General features: G+C 67.2%; 3 protein-coding genes across 9 annotated transcripts; 1 reads left to right on the forward strand and 2 right to left on the reverse strand.

Annotated features, from left to right (window-relative positions):
- The first annotated feature begins 337 nt into the window (after positions 1-337).
- NUDT18 (nudix hydrolase 18) lies at positions 338-2,487 on the forward strand. Of its 3 annotated transcripts, none has more exons than XM_032092028.1 (3): positions 338-493; positions 1,091-1,304; positions 1,782-2,487. In XM_032092028.1, the coding sequence occupies exons 1-3, from the start codon at positions 338-340 to the stop codon at positions 2,369-2,371; spliced, it is 960 nt and encodes a 319-aa protein (XP_031947919.1). In that variant the 3' UTR covers positions 2,372-2,487. The 3 variants fall into 3 exon arrangements, with proteins under 3 accessions (XP_031947919.1, XP_031947920.1, XP_031947921.1); XM_032092029.1 differs by having other exon boundaries at positions 361-493; positions 1,069-1,304; XM_032092030.1 differs by having other exon boundaries at positions 361-493; positions 1,072-1,304.
- A 154-nt stretch (positions 2,488-2,641) lies between these two features.
- FAM160B2 (family with sequence similarity 160 member B2) lies at positions 2,642-9,174 on the reverse strand. 2 transcript variants are annotated; one of them, XM_032092013.1, is made up of 17 exons: positions 9,073-9,174; positions 8,853-8,931; positions 7,357-7,526; positions 6,366-6,470; positions 6,140-6,259; positions 5,814-5,984; positions 5,521-5,717; positions 5,334-5,442; positions 4,998-5,074; positions 4,695-4,884; positions 4,448-4,617; positions 4,251-4,370; positions 4,085-4,175; positions 3,862-4,005; positions 3,561-3,701; positions 3,383-3,483; positions 2,642-3,286 (listed from the first exon to the last, which is right to left on the reverse strand). In XM_032092013.1, exons 1-17 carry the CDS (start codon positions 9,115-9,117, stop codon positions 3,181-3,183), a joined length of 2,136 nt encoding a protein of 711 aa, XP_031947904.1. In that variant the 5' UTR covers positions 9,118-9,174; the 3' UTR covers positions 2,642-3,180. The 2 variants fall into 2 exon arrangements, with proteins under 2 accessions (XP_031947904.1, XP_031947903.1); XM_032092012.1 differs by having other exon boundaries at positions 6,140-6,262.
- Positions 9,175-9,614: 440 nt separating this feature from the next.
- LOC116435569 (actin filament-associated protein 1-like 2) lies at positions 9,615-16,945 on the reverse strand. Of its 4 annotated transcripts, none has more exons than XM_032092011.1 (17): positions 16,804-16,945; positions 14,111-14,239; positions 13,935-14,006; positions 13,711-13,787; positions 13,388-13,469; positions 13,081-13,316; positions 12,810-12,989; positions 12,535-12,618; positions 12,262-12,346; positions 11,973-12,190; positions 11,573-11,706; positions 11,377-11,497; positions 11,160-11,268; positions 10,741-10,890; positions 10,467-10,627; positions 10,269-10,379; positions 9,615-10,168 (listed from the first exon to the last, which is right to left on the reverse strand). In XM_032092011.1, exons 3-17 carry the CDS (start codon positions 13,990-13,992, stop codon positions 10,142-10,144), a joined length of 1,833 nt encoding a protein of 610 aa, XP_031947902.1. In that variant the 5' UTR covers positions 13,993-14,006; positions 14,111-14,239; positions 16,804-16,945; the 3' UTR covers positions 9,615-10,141. The 4 variants fall into 4 exon arrangements, with proteins under 4 accessions (XP_031947902.1, XP_031947901.1, XP_031947900.1 ...); XM_032092010.1 differs by having other exon boundaries at positions 11,973-12,109; positions 13,935-14,009; XM_032092009.1 differs by having other exon boundaries at positions 11,160-11,265; positions 13,935-14,009.
- Positions 16,946-16,992: the final 47 nt, after the last annotated feature.

The following is a 16,992-nucleotide window of genomic DNA, read 5'->3' on the forward strand; positions in this document are numbered from 1 at the left end:
TTCCCCTTCTGCACCCCTCCTTGCATCGCCAAGGCCACCGAGCTCTTCCCTTGCTACGTCCCCCCCCAGCCCAGCAGACCCCTCCCCATTTACACCCCCCTGCACGTCCCCCAGTCCAGCAGACCCTTCCCCTCCTCCAGCACCCCTCACGCCCTCTCCCCGTGCACCCCACAATCGCCGGACCCCCTCCCTCACCACCCCCTGCAGCCCACCCGGCGCCGCGGCTCTTTGTCCCCTCGCCTGCACGTCTGGGGGGTCCCCTCCCCACCCCAAAACCCCGCCACGCCCTGAGCCGGCCCCGCTCCCCGTCCCCAGCTGCCGCGGGACCCCCGTCCCCATGGGGGACGCGCCGGTGCCGGAGCTGGAGGCGGTGCTGGATGGAGGCTCTTGGGACGTGGGGACAACTTTCGAGGGGTCCCCCGCGCCCCCCGGGCCCGTCCGCCTGGGCAGGAACGTTTGCTACGTGGTGCTGGCCGTGCTCTTCAACCAGGAGGTGAGGCAGCCCCCAGCCCCAGTACCCCCCAGTCCAGCCACGCCTTCCCCCCCAGTATCCTCGTGTCCAACCTCCCCTTTCCCCCCAGTATTTTCCAGTCCAGTTACCCCTTTCCTCCTGGTGCCCCCCATTCCAGCCAGCCTTTCCCCCCAGTACCTCCCATTCCAGCCACTCCCTTCCCCCCAGTACCTCCCATTCCAGCCACTCCTTTCCCCCCAGTACCCCCCATTCCAGCCAGCCTTTCCCCCCAGTATCCCCCATTCCAGCCAGCCTTTCCCCCCAGTACCCCCCATTCCAGCCACCCCTTTCCCCCCATTCCAGCCACCCCTTTTCTCCCAGTGCCCCCCAGTCCAGCCACCCCTTTCTCCCCATTCCAGCCACCCCTTTCCCCCCAGTAGCCCCCCATTCCAGCCACCCCTTTCCCCCCAGTACCCCCCATTCCAGCCACCCCTTTCCCCCCATTCCAGCCACCCCTTTTCTCCCAGTGCCCCCCATTCCAGCCACCCCTTTCTCCCCATTCCAGCCACCCCTTTCCCCCCAGTAACCCCCCATTCCAGCCACCCCTTTCCCCCCAGTAGCCCCAGTCCCACCCCGCAGGACGCGGTGCTGCTGGTGCAGGAGGCCAAGCCCGAGTGCCGGGGGCGGTGGTACCTGCCCGCGGGCCGGATGGAGCCCGGCGAGGGCATCGTGGCCGCGCTGCAGCGGGAGGTGAAGGAGGAGTCGGGGCTGGAGTGCGAGCCCCTCACGCTGCTGGCGCTGGAGGAGCGGGGCCCGGCCTGGATCCGCTTCGCCTTCCTGGCACGGGCCACAGGTTTGTGCCCTTTGATGCTCCGAGGGGCACGGGGGGCTTGGTGGGGGTGTCCCCAGCTGGCCCCGTGATGGGTATCAGTGTCCCCTGCCAGCCCCACGATGGGAAGTGGCATCCCCTATAGATATCCCTGTCCCCGTGATGGGTATCAGTGTCCCCTGCCAGCCCCACGATGGGAAGTGGCATCCCCTATAGATATCCCTGTCCCCTGCCAGCCCCGTGGTGGGTGTCAGTGTCCCCACCCACCCCTGTGCCCAGACATCACTGATGTCCCCTGCAAACCCCATGATGGATTTTAGCATCTTTGTGCCAGGGCATCGCTGTCCCCTGCCACCACCCCCCCAAACCCCACACTGGGGTATCAGTGTCCCCTCTCAGCCCCCCCGCTCGGGGGTCTCAGTGCCCCCACCCGCCCCACAACCGGGCCCTTTCCCGCTGTCCTGCTGTCCCCGCCATGCCGGGCCACCCCTGTGCCCACAGGTGGGACCCTGAAGACCCTCGAGGAGGCCGACGCCGAGTCCCTCCAAGCCACCTGGTGGCCCGGGGACCCCCGCGCGCTGCCGCTGCGCTCGCTGGACATCCTGCCCGTGCTGGACCTGGCCGCCCGCTACCGCCGGAGCCCCCCGCACCCCCCGACGCTGCCGCGGGAGTTGCCCTGCTCCCCGCTCTGCCTGCGGCTCCTGCTGCCCTTCGCCAACACCGCCGGCGACCTGTGGGTGCTGCTGGCCACCGCTGGCACCCCACACCTGCCCGTGGTGGCCTGCGGCACGTCCCCCTCCGAGCTGCGCGCGGGGCTGCGCCCGCCCCTGCTGCGGCTGCTGCGGGACTGCCTGGCCTGGGACCCGCAGCCCGGAGCTCTGGGGCTGCTGGGGCTACAGCACCGAGCTGGGGGGCCCGGGGGGGCCGATGGCATCTGCTTCAACGTGGTGCTGAGCATCCCCCCGGGGAGCCAGCGGGACGAGCCCCCCGAGCCCCGCGACCCCGCGCTGCGCTGGTGGCCCGTGCGGGAGGAGGGGCTGCGGGGCCGCATCCTGCAGAGGCTCCGAGCCGCGGTGCCCGTGCGGAGTTAGGGCCCGAAAAAGCTGGATTTGGGAACGGGGGACTGAGCGGGACACGCAGCCCGGGGTCCTGCTGGCCGTGGCGAAGGGGGAAGCCCCGGGATGTGCTGCCCGTGGATGGGGGGTGCTGCGGGGGTGGGTCGGGGTCTGGGGGTGCTGAGAGCAGAAATAGAATAAACCCGGCTGCTGCTGCTGCTGCTGCTGCTGCTTCCATGGCCTTGGCTGCGGTTGGGGGAAATGGGGAGTGGGGTTTTGGGGGTGTTTGGGAAGGGGCACAGGAGGTGGAGCTGAGTCACAGCTTTATTAGAGCAGAGTCCCATCACCCTGGGGAGGGGCTGTGCGGGGTCTGGGGGGGGACAGTCCCCTGCCAGACCCCACACACGTCACACACACACACACACACACGTGTCACACATGTCACACTCCCCCTGCCACAGCGCCAGGGCAGGGGACAATCGAGTCCTTGCAGCTGAGAGGGGGGCACTGCCTCCCACACCCCATTATTGCCTAAAAATTCCCCGCTGGAGCCTTGGGGGGTTCGGGGCAGCTCCGACAGCGCGGGGGGAGCAGGGACCCACCACCCAGGAGGAGCCACAGCACCCATGGCTCCGCACCCAGCACGGGGACGTGGCGTCACCTCGGGGCTGGCCAAGGTGACAACGAAGGACTCGGCGCCTCCTCGTCCTCCTGCGAGGTCCTTCCCGCGGTGCCACGGCCATTCCTGGCTACTGCAGGGCCACCGGGGGCTACCGGAACGTGGGCTGGGCCATCCCCAGTGGCCACCGCAGCCCGGTCGGAGAGGGGAGGGCTCAGAGAGGGGCTCAGGGTGGCCCTTCGGGTGGCCCCTTGACCAGAGCGATGGCAGCCAGCTCCTTGCAGAACTCCTCGAGCACCACCACGCCCTTGAACAGCACCGTGTGATCCATCCTGCGGGGACACCAGCGATGAGGGGGGCTCTGTGGGGTACAACCCCCTTCCCAAAAGGGCATTTTGCTCCCCCCCCCCCCCCCCCCCAGCACTCACTGCTCTCCCGGCACCAGCCCCAGGAGCTGCTGGCGCACCAGGAGCAGCTTGGCCCTGGAATGGGGCACGCGCTGGAGCCGCTGCATCAGGTCCCCGATCACCTGGGCAGGGAGAAAAGAGTCACACCCCGTGTCCAGGGAGTGTCCCCGTGTCCCCACACCCCGGCGGGTGACGTTACCCTGACGAGGACAGAGAAGAGCGAGCGGCAGCCGGGGGCCAGGTTGAGGTAGGGATCCAGCAGGTACTCGTGGAGGTGGGGGTGGGGGAAGGCGGCCAGGTGGGACAGCACCGAGGTCACCTGCAGGTTCAAGCTGTAGGGCTGGCAGGATGGGGGAGATGCTCAGGGGGTGGGGGTCCCCTCGTCCTGAGCCCATCCCCACCGAGCACTGCTGATGCTTTTGGCCACTTTGTCCCCATTATGGGGGTCATGGGGGGGCAGAGGGCAGAGCCCGGTGGGCACCCAGGTGTATCCCTGGTACCTGATCCAGGATCCGGCTCATCCGGTCAAATAGCACCTTGAGGAAGTGTCCCTCGTAAAACGCCACTCGGGGCTGACAGGAGTCCAGGGGCCGGGGGGTCGAAGGCCACCCCCACGGGGCTGCGCTGGCACGGCACGCCTGGACCTGGCAGGGAGGTGACAGCAGGGTGAGAGCCAGCGCGGGGACAGCCACCAGCGGGCTGGGGACCCCCCCAGGCACCCACCATTCCCAAGGCATCGTGCACGTAGGTGTCGTATCCGCCCTCCTCCATGCACGAGGAGGTCTTGGCCTCCTCGGGGACCAGGCAGAGGAAGCTGGAAAAGAGCGGGAGAGGGATGGGGAGGGGGCTGCAGCCGCCCCATTCCAACCCAGTCCCTCCAAACCCCTACCTGCTGACCACCTCGCTCACTTGCCCCTTCCCCGACGGGGCCGATGCCGGGGAAGGATTTTTCGTCGTCCCAAAGTCGTCTGGGAATCCGTCGGTGAAATAGGGATCCTCCTCCAGGTCCCTGTGTGGGGTCAGCGTTAGCGGGGTGGGCGCTGCGGGGCTGCCCCCCCTTGCCGTGCCCCAGCCCCCCTCGCTCACAGCCCGTCCTCCTCGGGGTCCGTCTCGGGGGGCCCGCGCTCCTCGGGCGCGTGGGGGCCGCTCTGCAGGTACGCCCTGGCCTCCAGGTTCCGCAGCACCAGGTTGTGAGCCACGTGCTCGTGGGGCTTCCGCAGGAGCTCCTCGAAGAGCCGCAGGCTGGCCAGGCTGATCTGGGCACGGCCAGCAGGGTGAGAGCCCTGGCACTGCCACCCCTGACCACCCAGCCAGCCCCCCGGGGTGAGCTCACCTCGTCGCACAGGTGGTCGCAGCGGTCGATGAGCTGCGCCCGCAGGGGGTGTGGGGTGTCCCCGGGGGTCTCGGGGTGCCGGTGGGGCCCCAGCAGGAAGAGGACGAGGCGGTTGAGCAGGGTGGGCGCGCGGAGCTGCCGCACCGTGCCCGTCAGCACGGCCGTGGCGCCCAGCACGGCCAGCTCTGACCTGCCAGGGTGGGAGAGGATGGTTGTCCAGTTGTCCAGGGAAAAAGGGGAACCCCCTGCTCCTGGCCCCAAGGGGGTCCTGGAGAGTGAAACACCCCAGCTGGTGCCACTCACATCTGCAGGAGCTGCGGCTGCAGGATTCCCTGGAAAAACTTCTCCTCCACGGCCTCGGTGATGGCATCGGCCACGAGCTGTGGGGCACAGAGGGGCTGAGCGTGGGGAACCCCCCAGGATGAGAGGACACAGTTTTGAGTTGCACCCAGGGAGGTTTAGGTTGGACATCAGGAAGAATTCCTTCACAGAAAGGGTGGTGGGACATTGGGGTGGGGCTGCCCAGGGAGGTGGCGGCGTCCCTGTCCCTGGGGGTGACGTGGCACTCAGAGCTCGGGGCATTGGGCACGGGATGGTCTTGGAGCTTTTTCCCAAACTAATTAATCCTGCGATTCTCACCGGGTGAGCGCCCAGCACCAGCTCATCCAGGAAGTCCAGCCAGCCCAGGAACTCAGCCAGGCTCTCCTTCCCCGGGAAACCCGCGGCACCGGCACCATCCCCCTGCGACCTGCACGGGAGGGAGGACGCGGGGCTGTGACACAGCCTGGGTTGGCACCTGGGACCTCCATCCAGCCCCCCCCCTCACCTCCAGCTGGCCCTGTCCATGGCGAGGACATCAGCAGGGTCAGTGCCGGCGGGCACGGCGCTGTAGAGGTCGCAGAGGTGGCCCGTGAGCAGCTGGCACAGGGCACTGCCCCGCACCAGGCAGGTGGCAGCCGCCTCCTGGGACAGCCCCGCCAGCAGCAGCAGGTTCTCCCGAGCCTTCAGCGCCACACGGCTCTTCTGCGAGGAGGAAGAGGAGGAGGAGGAGGAGAGCACAGGGGTTGTCACACGCCTGGCAGTGCCCGCTGTCCCCTCGTGCCACCCCTGTGCCCGTACCTTGCTCCTGCACAGCCCCACCAGGCAGGTGACGAGGTTGCTGTCCCGGCGTGGCGGGGAGGGCTTGGCTGGAGGGGAGCTGGCAGCAGGGCCCGGGGGATGCTCCGAACCCTCTTCCCTGGGGTTGTCCGGCGGCTCCGGGGCTCTCCTTCCATTCAGGATGTTCTTCCCCTGGAGAGGAAGAGGAGCGGCATCGTAGCCACCACCTTCCTCCTCCTCCTCCTCCTCACCCCGAGGAGCTTTGAGGCGAGGAGGGGGCTGCAAAATGGGTCAAAAGTCCCAATTACAGGAGCCCAACCCCCACTGAGGACCCCACACTGTCCCACCTCCAGGATATAGGGCAGCAGGCTGGGATCCTGCTGGATTTTGGAGCAGAGGACGGCGGCAAACTGCATCTCCTCTTTCTCCGTGCCAGAGCCCAGGCGGTCCCCGCTGAGCTGGAGCAGCTTCTGGGAAGGCAGGGACAGGGATGTGGGGATGCTGGGGGCTCTCTCGCCCCATTCCCGGGGGTGTCACTTCCCAGGGGTGTGGTGGGGACAGGTGGGACCTCACCTGCACGGGCCGGTGGACGTTGAGGTAGTGCAGGAGTGGGTGCTGCAACTGCCCCAGCACCCGGCCGAAGAAGAGCAGGACCTGCTGCCTCATCCCGGGGGGATACTGGGACAGGGACATGTGGACACAGGTCAGATGGAGCCCCGATTTCCCTGGAATTGCCCCAAATCGATCCCCCAGCACATCCCTCCTCCCCTCCCTTTAATAATTAGGGGCTGAACTCGATTCTCTGCATTGAAAGAAAAAAAAACCCGGGGGATTATTTCCCATTTCCCGGCAATGGGGAATTAAAACCCCCAGCACCCCAAAACCCCCGAATCCTCCTGGGTGTGAAAGGACCAGCGAGTTTCCACTTAGATTTGAATAAAAATCTATTTATAGGGGCCATGTTGCTATTATCAGCAACAAAGGCACAGCAGAGGCGTTATATTTGTTGTATATTTGGGCAATATTTACTTTTCCAAAGCTGGCACCTTGTCCTGCAAAGCCAAGTGCAATATGTTAAAAAACCCTCTGTGTACCAGATATTTTAAAAAAAAAAAAAAATCCTTCCTGTGCAAGCGGAGATGTGATGATCCCAGAAAGGATCCCAGTGGTGAACTTTGAATAATCCAACACCCTCCCAAAAAAGCCAAGTTTTCTCTCACAAAAAGCCTATTTTCACCCAAAAAGCCAATTTTCTCAAAAAAGGGGCAATTTCCCCCCCAAAAGAGCAATTTTCCCGAAAAAAGTGCCAATTCCCCCCCCAAAAAGGGCAATTTCCCCCCAAAAAGAGCAATTTCTCCCCAAAAAAGCCAATTTAAAAAAAAAAAAAAAAAGAGCAATTTCCCCAAGAAAACCCCAAGCCCCGTGACCATCTCACGCTTCACAATCTCCCTTTCCCGGTAAAAATGCTCCAAAATGAAAATTGTTGAGGGCCACCACGTAAAGCAGCTGGGAAACGCTGCGGGTTCGGCCCCTCCGGAGGGATTTTCCCGGTGCCTTCTCCCACCTCCGCCTTTCCCAGTGTTCCCAGTGTCTCCAGCAGCTTGTGCTGGAGCAGGTACTCGAGGCACGGCCCGGTCTCGCCCGCCGGGCGCTGCTTCTCCTCGTACACCAGGATATCCAACATCTGCCGGAGGCGCCAGGGAATGTCCGTCTGCCGCGCCGGGATGCTCTCGTCTGTGGATACCGGGATTCGGGGATTCGGGGATTCGGGATTCGGGATTCGGGATTCAGGGATTCGGGATTCGGGGATTCGGGATTCGGGGACTCAGGGATTCGGGATTCGGGGATTCGGGGATTCGGGGATTCGGGGATTCGGGATTCGGGGATTTGGGGATTCGGGATTTCGGGACTCGGGGATTCGGGATTCGGGACTCGGGGATTCGGGATTCGAGGATTCGGGGATTCGGGGATTCAGGGATTCGGGGATTCGGGATTCAGGGATTCGGGATTCGGGGATTCGGGATTCGGGATTCAGGGATTCGGGATTCGGGGATTCGGGGATGGGGGGCTGCAGCGGGGCTCCTCCCCGGGCACGGCAGCCCCGGTGAGGTGCCAGCCGTGCGGCTGGGGCTCTGCCAGGGGTTTTCCCTGATCCGCGGCTGCCCCAAATCCCGCTCCTCCGGAGTGGGAATGACGCTAGATGGCAATGTGAGTGAGGATGGAGTCGCAGCAGCGGCTCCTTCCGCTCCGGCCTAGGGCGCTGCCGGACATCCCGCTCCTCCCGCCGCTGTCCGCTCTCCCGGCGGGCACCGGAGACCCCCCCGAGCACAGCCAGGACCGAGATCCTGCTGGGAATTGGGGCCGAAGCTCTCCCGGCGCTGCTTTGGCGCTCCCGGGGTGCAGCGGGTTCCAAAGGGACGTGTCCCAGCCTGTGCGGCGCTCCCGGGAGTGTCCCCGGTGCGCCCAGCCCGGCGGTGCTGATCCCACCGCGGTGCCAGGGGGTCGGGGCTGGGCAGGGCAGGGCACCCCGGACGGGTAAATCCTCCCATGGTTTGGGAAGGGGTGTCCCGTGCCCTGTCCCCACGTGCCAGGGCAGCCACAGGGCACTGGGGTCCTGTCCCAGGGCATGGGGTCCCACCCCAGCGTGCAGGGATTTGTCCCAGGACTGGGGGTCCTGTCCCAGGACCTGTCCCCTAACCCTGTCCCAGGGCACAGGTATCTTATTCCTAGGCCGGGGACCCTATTTTGGGACACAGGGACCCTCTCCCTGGACACACGGTCCCCTCCCAGGATATGGGATCGTGTCCCAGGGAATGGGGCGCCCTCCTAGAGCACTGCAACCCCCCCTCCTTGGGCACAGGGACCTTATTCCGGTTTCTAGGACACCCTATTTTAGGATGCAAGGATGTCTCCCAGGACACGAGAACTCTGTTCCCACACCACAAGCAAGGAATTTATTCCCACGTTACAGAGACCCCATCCCGGGGCACCGGGCCCGCATCCCGGGAAAAAAGGACCCCACCCCGGAGCACGGGGACCCTCGCCCCGCACCCCACTCACCTGTGGCCTCCAGGTAGTAGCCGGTGATGCCTTTCCAGTGCTCGGTGAAGGCTTCCAGCAGGTCCACGCTGGGCTCCCGCTGCTCACACCGGGATTGGGGTCAGGGGGGCACGGAACCCCCCACTCCCACTCCCTCTCCCGTTCTCATTCCCATTCTCGGTCCCGGTCCCGGTCCCGGTCCCGGTCCCCTTTCCCCCGTGTCCCCCCGGGCCCCGCTCACCGTCTCCACCGCCTGCTGCAGCAGCGCTCCCAGACGGCTGAGCATGGCTGGGACCCCCGGGACCGGCCCCGGCCCCGACCCCGCCGCCGGCCCCGCCGCCCCCGGCCCCGCCCCGCGCCGCTGTCACCGCCCCGCCCCGGGCCCTCCCCCGGCGGCTCCGCTCCGGCTCCCTGCGCGATGGGGCGGGATCCGGGCGGCATCGGGGCGGGAGAAGGGTGGAGGATGGAGGGGCTGGGAAGGTGCCTTAGCCCTAAATTTGCTCCGGGGGGGCGGACTCAGGGCACCGGGATGGGGGCGGATCCCACCAGGATCTTGCACCGGGATAGGAATGGACCCCACGCACCTGGATGGGGACAAACCCCGTGCACACCAGGGTGGGGGATCAACCCCTGGATGGATCCCACAGACTCCTTCACCGGGATTGGGATTGACCCCACAAACTCCTTGCACCGGGGCGGGGATGGAGCCCACACTCACCAGGACAAGGACAAGGACACCCCCCCTTTCCCAGCTCACCCATTCCCGCAGCACAACCCAAGTTGTACGACATTTTTGGGGTTTTATACCTTAAAAAAAATAACATTTCTCCAATTAAAACCAAGCCCTGACAAGCACAGCTGTTGGAAAACCACCCAGGGCCCAGCCCGGGTCCCGCTGACTCCAGGGAATGGACAATCGGATTCCTCCCAAATCTGTGTCCCCCACAACTGCTGGATCCGGGGTCTATCCATACCCATCCCTGTAAATTGGGGTCCTGGGAGGGGGTCTGGGGTGCTGCTGATGGACTGGGCCCACGCTGGGGACAGATCCAGCAGCTCCTGGGAATTCTGTACCCCAGAAACCAGGTGCTGGGATGGGTGGGGGTGCAGCGGGGAGGGACTGGACACCCGCGGGTGGAGAGCTGATATGTGTGTATCGATATATCTGTATATAAAAAATAGATGTGCGTAGTTGTAGCGTTGATACTGATGGATAAAAGTCGAATTCCAGGCTGAATCCAGGCTGGTCCTGCACGATCCACGCGCAGCCCGAGGTTCTCTGGGAGACTCCCGCTCCGGCAGGTGGGTGCTCACATCGCAGACTTCATCTCCCACTCCTGGACAAACGGGGGTTGGAGGCGGGGGGGGTCAATCCCTCATTTCCCTGTGCTGTGGGATCACCCAAACCCTTCCCACCTCCTCGAATCCCGGAGTTACCTTTGTCTTCCGCATCACATTTCCCTTCCCCACGGTGACCGGGGATGGGGGCGGCCTCAGGGCGCTCCTCGCTGACGTGGTGCGCTTCAGCAGCGGCCTGAGGAAGGATCCCTGAGGGAAAACCAGCGGAGAAAGGGTGAGGGCTGCCCTCCAAACCTCGCTCTCCCTGTATTTCACACCTTCCCCAGTGTGCCGCACCTCGGAGCCAGCCGAGCTGGCGGTGGCAGCGATGTGGCCCTTCAGTGACTTGCCGAGGGCCAGCAGGTTCATCTCGGAGCCGGCTTTCAGCCTGCCCTTCACGCGGCAGGCCCTCTCCAGCTGCCCCACCTTCTCCTCCAGCTTGGGAAAGGCTCTCTTCCCTGCAAGGACAGCAGGAGCGCTGCCAAGCCCGGGCACCCCTCAACCCCGCCGGCTGCTCCGGCCAGCACCAGGCAGCGTCCGGCCCAGGGCCAGCGCCCCTCCGTGGTCCTACCGATGAGCACATCCAGCCCATCCCGAGTCCCCTTCCTCTCCGGCAGTGTCAGGGTGTGCTGAGACCGGGAGAAATCCCTGCTCTGGAGGTTGGGGGTCTCCTTTGCCAGCTGTGCGCTGGCAGGCCTGCCCCGGAGAGCTGCCGGTGGTGCTGGGGAGAGAGGGAAGAGCAGGGAGGGTCAGGAGGAAGGGCAGGGGAAGGACGGTGGGGAGGAGAGGCAGGGAAATGATGCTCGGGGGAAGAGCACAGGAGGGATGGTGGGGAGGAAGGGAAGAGGAGGGACTCTGGGGAGAAAGGGCAGGGGAAGGACACAGAAATCCCGGCTCTCGTGGGCATCGCAGCCTCCATCCCAAGCACGAGGAGCTGGGGAATGTGGGGAGACCCCGCTGCACCCCGGTGGAGCACCCAGCCCCTCTCACCTGCCTGCGAGGGTCGGGCAGTGCCCGGGGCGTGGCTGCTGGCACAGGTGGGCAGGGCAGACACGGGTCTCCGGCGCTGCCCTTGCACTGCCCGGTCCAGGCTCTGCTGCTGCGGAGGGAAGCCCGGGAGAAGCCCATGGGCAAGGGGACAGTGGGAGTGGATCCCCCCCACGCTGGCGGTCACGAGTGGGGGGCAAAGAGCACCAGCAGAGGTTACCAGCTGCTGCAGCCGCTCCGCGTTCGAGTAGAGATGTTTGGGGGTCTCAGCTGGCGGGGGCTGCCCGAAGGGGTCGTCCATGTAGGTGTTGGGGGTCGGAACACGGCGCAGCAGCAGCCCCCTGCAAGGAGGGGATCCCGTTATTTCCCACACCCCACAGTGGAGCGGGAGGGCTGGGGGTGGCCAAAATTCTTACCCGGCAGCAGGGCGGCTGCTCGGCCTGGGGGGCCTGGGGGGCCTGGGGGGGGGCCCGTCACCCTTCTTTGGCTCCACTCCTCCCCTGGCCTGCAGGGTCTTCAGCCAGGCTTCCCTCTCCTCATCCGAGCGGGCCTGGCGTGGGGCAGAGTCTGGACTCAGAGAGTGCCCCACGGGGCAGGGTCTGGACTCAGGGAGTGCCCCACGGGGCAGGGTCTGGACTCAGAGAGTGCCCCCCGGGGCAGGGTCTGGGCTCAGCGGGTGCCCCCCGGGGCAGGGTCTGGGCTCAGAGAGTGCCCCCCGGGGCAGGGTCTGGGCTCAGAGAGTGCGCCCCGAGGCAGGGTTTGGGCTCAGGGAGTGCCCCCCGGGAGGGACACAGGGGTACCCCAGCAGTCACTCACCTGCAGCAGGGCGAGCTCCCGGCCGCGCTGGGCGATGCAGATCCGGAGGTTTTGGGGGGACCCGGTGGCCGTCCCCGGGGACACCTCGCAGCCGTCCAGGCGCAGGGCACAGACGGGGCGCTGGGCAGCGCCGGGCTCTGGGAACATGCGCAGGGCTCCGTGCCGGACCGCGCACCACAGCCGCTGCCAGCGCCCGCGCAGCCGCACCGCCAGGAACCCTGCGGGCAGCGCAGTCAGCCCCGGCACGGGGGGCGGGACCCCCCTCGCCCCGTCCCCTCGCACCCCCCACCTCCTTTGGCATCCTCTCCAGACCGCGGGCTGCGGGCAGCGCTCTGCCAGGAGCGATCTTCCTCCTCCTCTTCCTCCTTGCCGAGCTGGGGTGCGGCAGAGAGTGGGGATGAGGAGAGCTCCATCTCGGTGGGTTTTCAGCCCCCTGCACCCTGAGGCCCTCCGCAAGGCAAGGAAACCCTCCCCAGCATCATCCAACAGGGACACCAGGATCTGGGATTGGGTTGTGTTCCTGACCGGTTCCCATTCCTGGGTTTCCCGGGGACAAGCTCACCCTGCTGAGCCTCGAGGAGGGGGACGCTGGCACACTGAGGGCTGCCAGCCCGCTCGGGGCATCGCTGCTGACCTCCTCGATCACCTGCCGAGGGAAACGGGCAGCGCTGCACCCCGGGCTCCTGCTCCCCCATCTAACAAAGCTCCACACAACCCCGGGGTGGGAACTGGGGACAGACAGGATCATCCCCAGCCCCGCCGGGAGCACCGGAGCAGGGCTGGGCTCCCCTTTCGCCCTACCCACCCCACTCCTGCCCGGCTGCAACACCTCCAAACCTTCCTCCAGTCCTCAGCCTGCTGCCGGCTCTGGAAGCCGATAACCAGCACCTCTCCTGCCGTCCCTGTCACCTTCAGGGCGTGGGGCATCTTCTTGCCTCGCTTGTCCTTGTAGGTGACGCGGCAGCCGCGCAGGTCCAGCTCCAGCACCGGCTGCAGGTCAGCGGCGCACCTGAAGCACTGGGGGTGGCACGGAGGGGTCAGGGGGGCACGGAGAGCCGCTGCCACCCTCCATCCCTTCATCCATCCATCCTCCTCTCCAGCCCCTCACCAGCAGCACGTGCTCCCGGACGATGAAGAGCTGCTTCGCCCACTGGCCGAGCCAGCGCTTCCTCCAGAGGAAGCCGCAGAGCTGCGCCTCGGGGCGCCCGGGGGGCTCGGCCTCGGCGCTGGTGGCCGATGGCCAGCGCAGGTAGTGGGCACGGTCCGTCACCCCCTCCTCCTCCTCCTCATCCTCCTCCTCCTCTCCGTACGACTCGTAGTGGCTGCTGTCGCTGTCGCCACCGCCTGGGAGCCGGGATGGGGTCAGGGCGCGGGCGGCACGGGGGTGCTGGGGAGGGGGCGTGGGGGGACCTCACCGGTTGTGCCACGGCCGGGGGGTTCGGCGTCTTCGTAGGAGTCGTCGGCTGGGGGGGACGGGGGAACGCCCGGCACTTTATTCTGGGGGTACAACGGGTGCTCCAAAGGCGCTGCCCCCCCGGGGAACCTCGCAGGGTCCCCCAGGCACTGCCAGGGGGCTCTGCCAGGAGCGGGTGGGCACCGAGGGAACCTTCCAGTCTGGTTGGACGCCTCGTGCGAGCAAGATCGGCCACCGGTGCCATCCCGGGCATCCCCGGGCTCCTCTCCCACCCCCGGAGCCTCTGTGTGAGCCCCCACAGCCCTCCGCCCGTGCCCCCCTCACCCCTCCGTGCAGGCTCAGGGCGCTTCCCGGGCGGCACTCGCAGGCTCTGCCTCCGGCTGCATCCGCCGGCCTGGATCCTGTCGGGAAAAGCGGGACCCGCAGCGCTGTGCCGGGGTGCTGAGGGGTCGGGGACCCCCAAACCGCGCACGGAGGCGGAGATGGGGGGTGAGGCAGAGATGGGGGGTGAGGCAGAGATGGGGGGTGAGGCGGAGCGGGGGACTCACCCGGGCTGGTCCGGCCCTGCGGGGTGCCCGGGGAGGGCGAGAGGCAGCGCATGATCATGTACTCTGCATCCTCTGCTGCGGGGGGAGCGCCGGGTCACGGCCCCGCTCCCCGACCCTGCCCCGCTGCCCACCGGGCACCGGCCGGGGGCTTCCCCCGCCCCCAGACCCGCACTCACACGGCGGGCTCTGCAGCCGGGACAGGAGGTCGGACACCGATTTTTTCTTGGCCCGAGCTGCGGCGCTGAGGCTTTCCCGGTCCAGGATGAGCAGGAAGGACCGCAGGTCCGACAGCAGCTTGTCCAGGTCTGCAGGGGACAGGGACGTGCCACCGCACGCTCCAGGGGACGCTGTGGGCAGGGGTCCCCATCGCTGCCCCCTGCACTGGGCAGGGCTGGGGAGGCCCCGATGCCGTGGGGGTTACGTGTCCTGTCCCACCGGCCCTGCCCTGCTCCGGCACCTGCCCTGGCCGGGCACAGTCCGGCCATTGACGAGCCCCGGGGGCCGGGGGAGGATGAGGAGGGGGGCCGGGACCTGCGGGGATGAAGGCTCCTCTGTGTGCGCTCACAGGGCCGGTTTGTGCCCGGTTGGACCGGGGGAGCCACGGCCGGGGGCTGCGCTGGTGCTGCTCCTCCACGTGCAGAGGAGGAGGAGGAGGAGGAAGAGGACGAAGAAGAGGCCTGGCAGCCTGGAGCAGCTGATGAAGGCTGAAACGCTGGGCATTCACCCACCGCCCCCTCCGAGGGCAGGGACAGCCGGGGACCCCGGCGCTGCCACGCCGGGAAGGACAGGGAGGGACAAGGAGCTGCTTTGTGACTGGAGCGGGGACAACGGGAGAGCCGAGACAGCACCGCCTCCACCCCGTGGTCCCCCGAGAGATTCCGGGTACGGGGAGAGGCTCCCTCTGTCCCCAGAGGTGGCAGTTTGGGGTCCGTGCAGGTGTCGCCTGCACTGAGGGAGCGCGGGGCAGACCAGGACCAGGAACACCCTCAGTCTGTCCCCTGTCCCCACTCGCGCAGGGCCCCCTCACCCCGGGCACCTCCAGCTGCCACCACAGGAGCGGGCAGATGTCCCTGGGTCCCCCGGGGTCTCTGCCCGGCTCCCCCCAGGCCCCTTCCTGCCGTGCATCTGGAATTGGTTTGCATGGCCCCGCTCTGGCCTCTGCTCCCTGCTCCCAGCTGGGATCAAACATTCCAGACCCCAGCAGCTCCTGGCACAGGTCTGGCTGTGCCAGCTGCCCCCACACCGTCCTGATCCCTCCTCCAGTCCCATTTCCCAGCTGGAAAGTGACAGCCCCAACAAAGCCACCACCAGATGCTCCCCCTGCAATGCCCCAGGTGACCCCGACATCCCACATCCCTGAATCCCACATTTCCCTGGGCTAACAGGGATGCAGTGCACCCCAAAAAGAAGGTGGCAGCCCCTGGATGAGGAGAGGGCAGGCGGGGGAAGGAGCCCCCCAGTGCCGGGTGTGTTACAGGGGGCGGGGGTGAAGCCCCCTCCCCCCGAGGTGCTGGCACGGGGGGACCCCCGTCCCCTCCGCGGTGTCCCCGGCCGGGGAGCACACACCCTGCCCGGAGGGAGAGGAAACATCTGGCAGCACAGTCCGGCTGAGCAGCGCCGGAGCTGGGCCCAAACATCTGGATTTCCCTGGAAACCGGGCAAGTGAAGGGGGGAACCAGCTCCCTGCGGGAAAAGGCGGGGGGGGGGGCTGGAGCAGGGGCTGGCTGAAGGGACCTGCGGGCGGTGTGGGGCACACGGGGACTGTCCCCGCTGGCCAGCGGGCCTGGCTCTTCCCCTCCCTTTCTCCTCTCCTCCGCCCAGGCCGAATTCCTCGGCAATGACATCTCCGTCCATTCACCCTTTTGCCCTCGCTGCAGCCCCCCCGCGCTCCCCCCGGCCCCGCTGCCCTCGCTGGGGCTACGATCCGTGCCCGGCGGTGCCCAGCTGTGCCCAGCTGCGCCCGCAGCCGGTGCAGGGCGGGCAGGGGCTGCCCTCAGCCCTGGCCAGGTGCCCGCTGCCTGCTGCCGTGCCAAGGGCAGGCGGCCGGGATGGAAAACATCTGCCTCGGTCTCCAGGGCGGGAGGAAAACGCCCCCCAAACACACACAGAGCGTCTCCTAGCAAAGCTCCCTGCTCCCGCGGGACGCGTCCCGGCACGGTGGCATCCTCATCCTGGTGCCATCCGCGGCGTCATCCTCGGGGGAGGAGGAGGAGGAGGAAGGACGGGGCGGCCCCAGGGATGCCATGGGAACGCGCAGTGCCCTCCTGATGCCAGGCTGCGATTCGGGGCTGCCATTTGGGCTTGGCGCCTCTGCCCGGCGTCCGCGTGGGGTTTTATCCGTGCCATGAGGTGCCCGCGGGGTGCAGGGGCTGGCGAGGTGACCCGGGGGACCCCGGGGGTGGCTCTGGCCCAGCGCGGGATGACTCAGAGGAGGCTGCAGGGAGCTGCTCGCGGCCGCAGCGTGACTCGTCATGTGCGGAGGCTCCAGGCCACGGCTCCAGGGTGGGGACGCTCCCCCCACGGCTGCTGCACCCGCAAAGTGCCCCTGGGAGGGCGCTGGAAGAGGCTCTGGCCTCGCCCACCCTGCCGTGGCACCGCAATGTCGGGGGTGACACCGCGTCCCTCCTCGTCCCCTCGTGTTCATCCCTTCCCCTCCAGCAGCCATCCTGCAGCCCCCCGCACCCCTTTTCCACCCTCTCCTCCTCCCTCTCACCCCTTTTTCCCTTCCACGCCCTCACGGGCACCCCACACCCAGCCGCACCCGCGTGGGCACCCCGACGCAGCCTCCGCCTCGCGCTGAACCCTCTTTCCCCCCTTTTGAGGTTTGTCCCCCCCTCGCCAGCCTCGCATCCCTTTGGACCCCCCGTACCTCGCTGCCGGGACATGGTGCGGGAGCGCTCACATCGTGCTGAGATCGGGACCGGGACCGGGACCGGGACTCGGGCAGTGCTGTCCCGGCCCGGCTCGGCTCGCACACGCCCTGCGGGCCCCCAGCACAGCCCGGCCGGGGCGGGAGGAAGGCGGGGAAGGGCTCCGCATCCTCCTCGGAGCAGCACCG

Source organism: Corvus moneduloides, chromosome 27 (genome assembly GCF_009650955.1).
Source record: "Corvus moneduloides isolate bCorMon1 chromosome 27, bCorMon1.pri, whole genome shotgun sequence".
Lineage (NCBI taxonomy): Eukaryota > Metazoa > Chordata > Aves > Passeriformes > Corvidae > Corvus > Corvus moneduloides.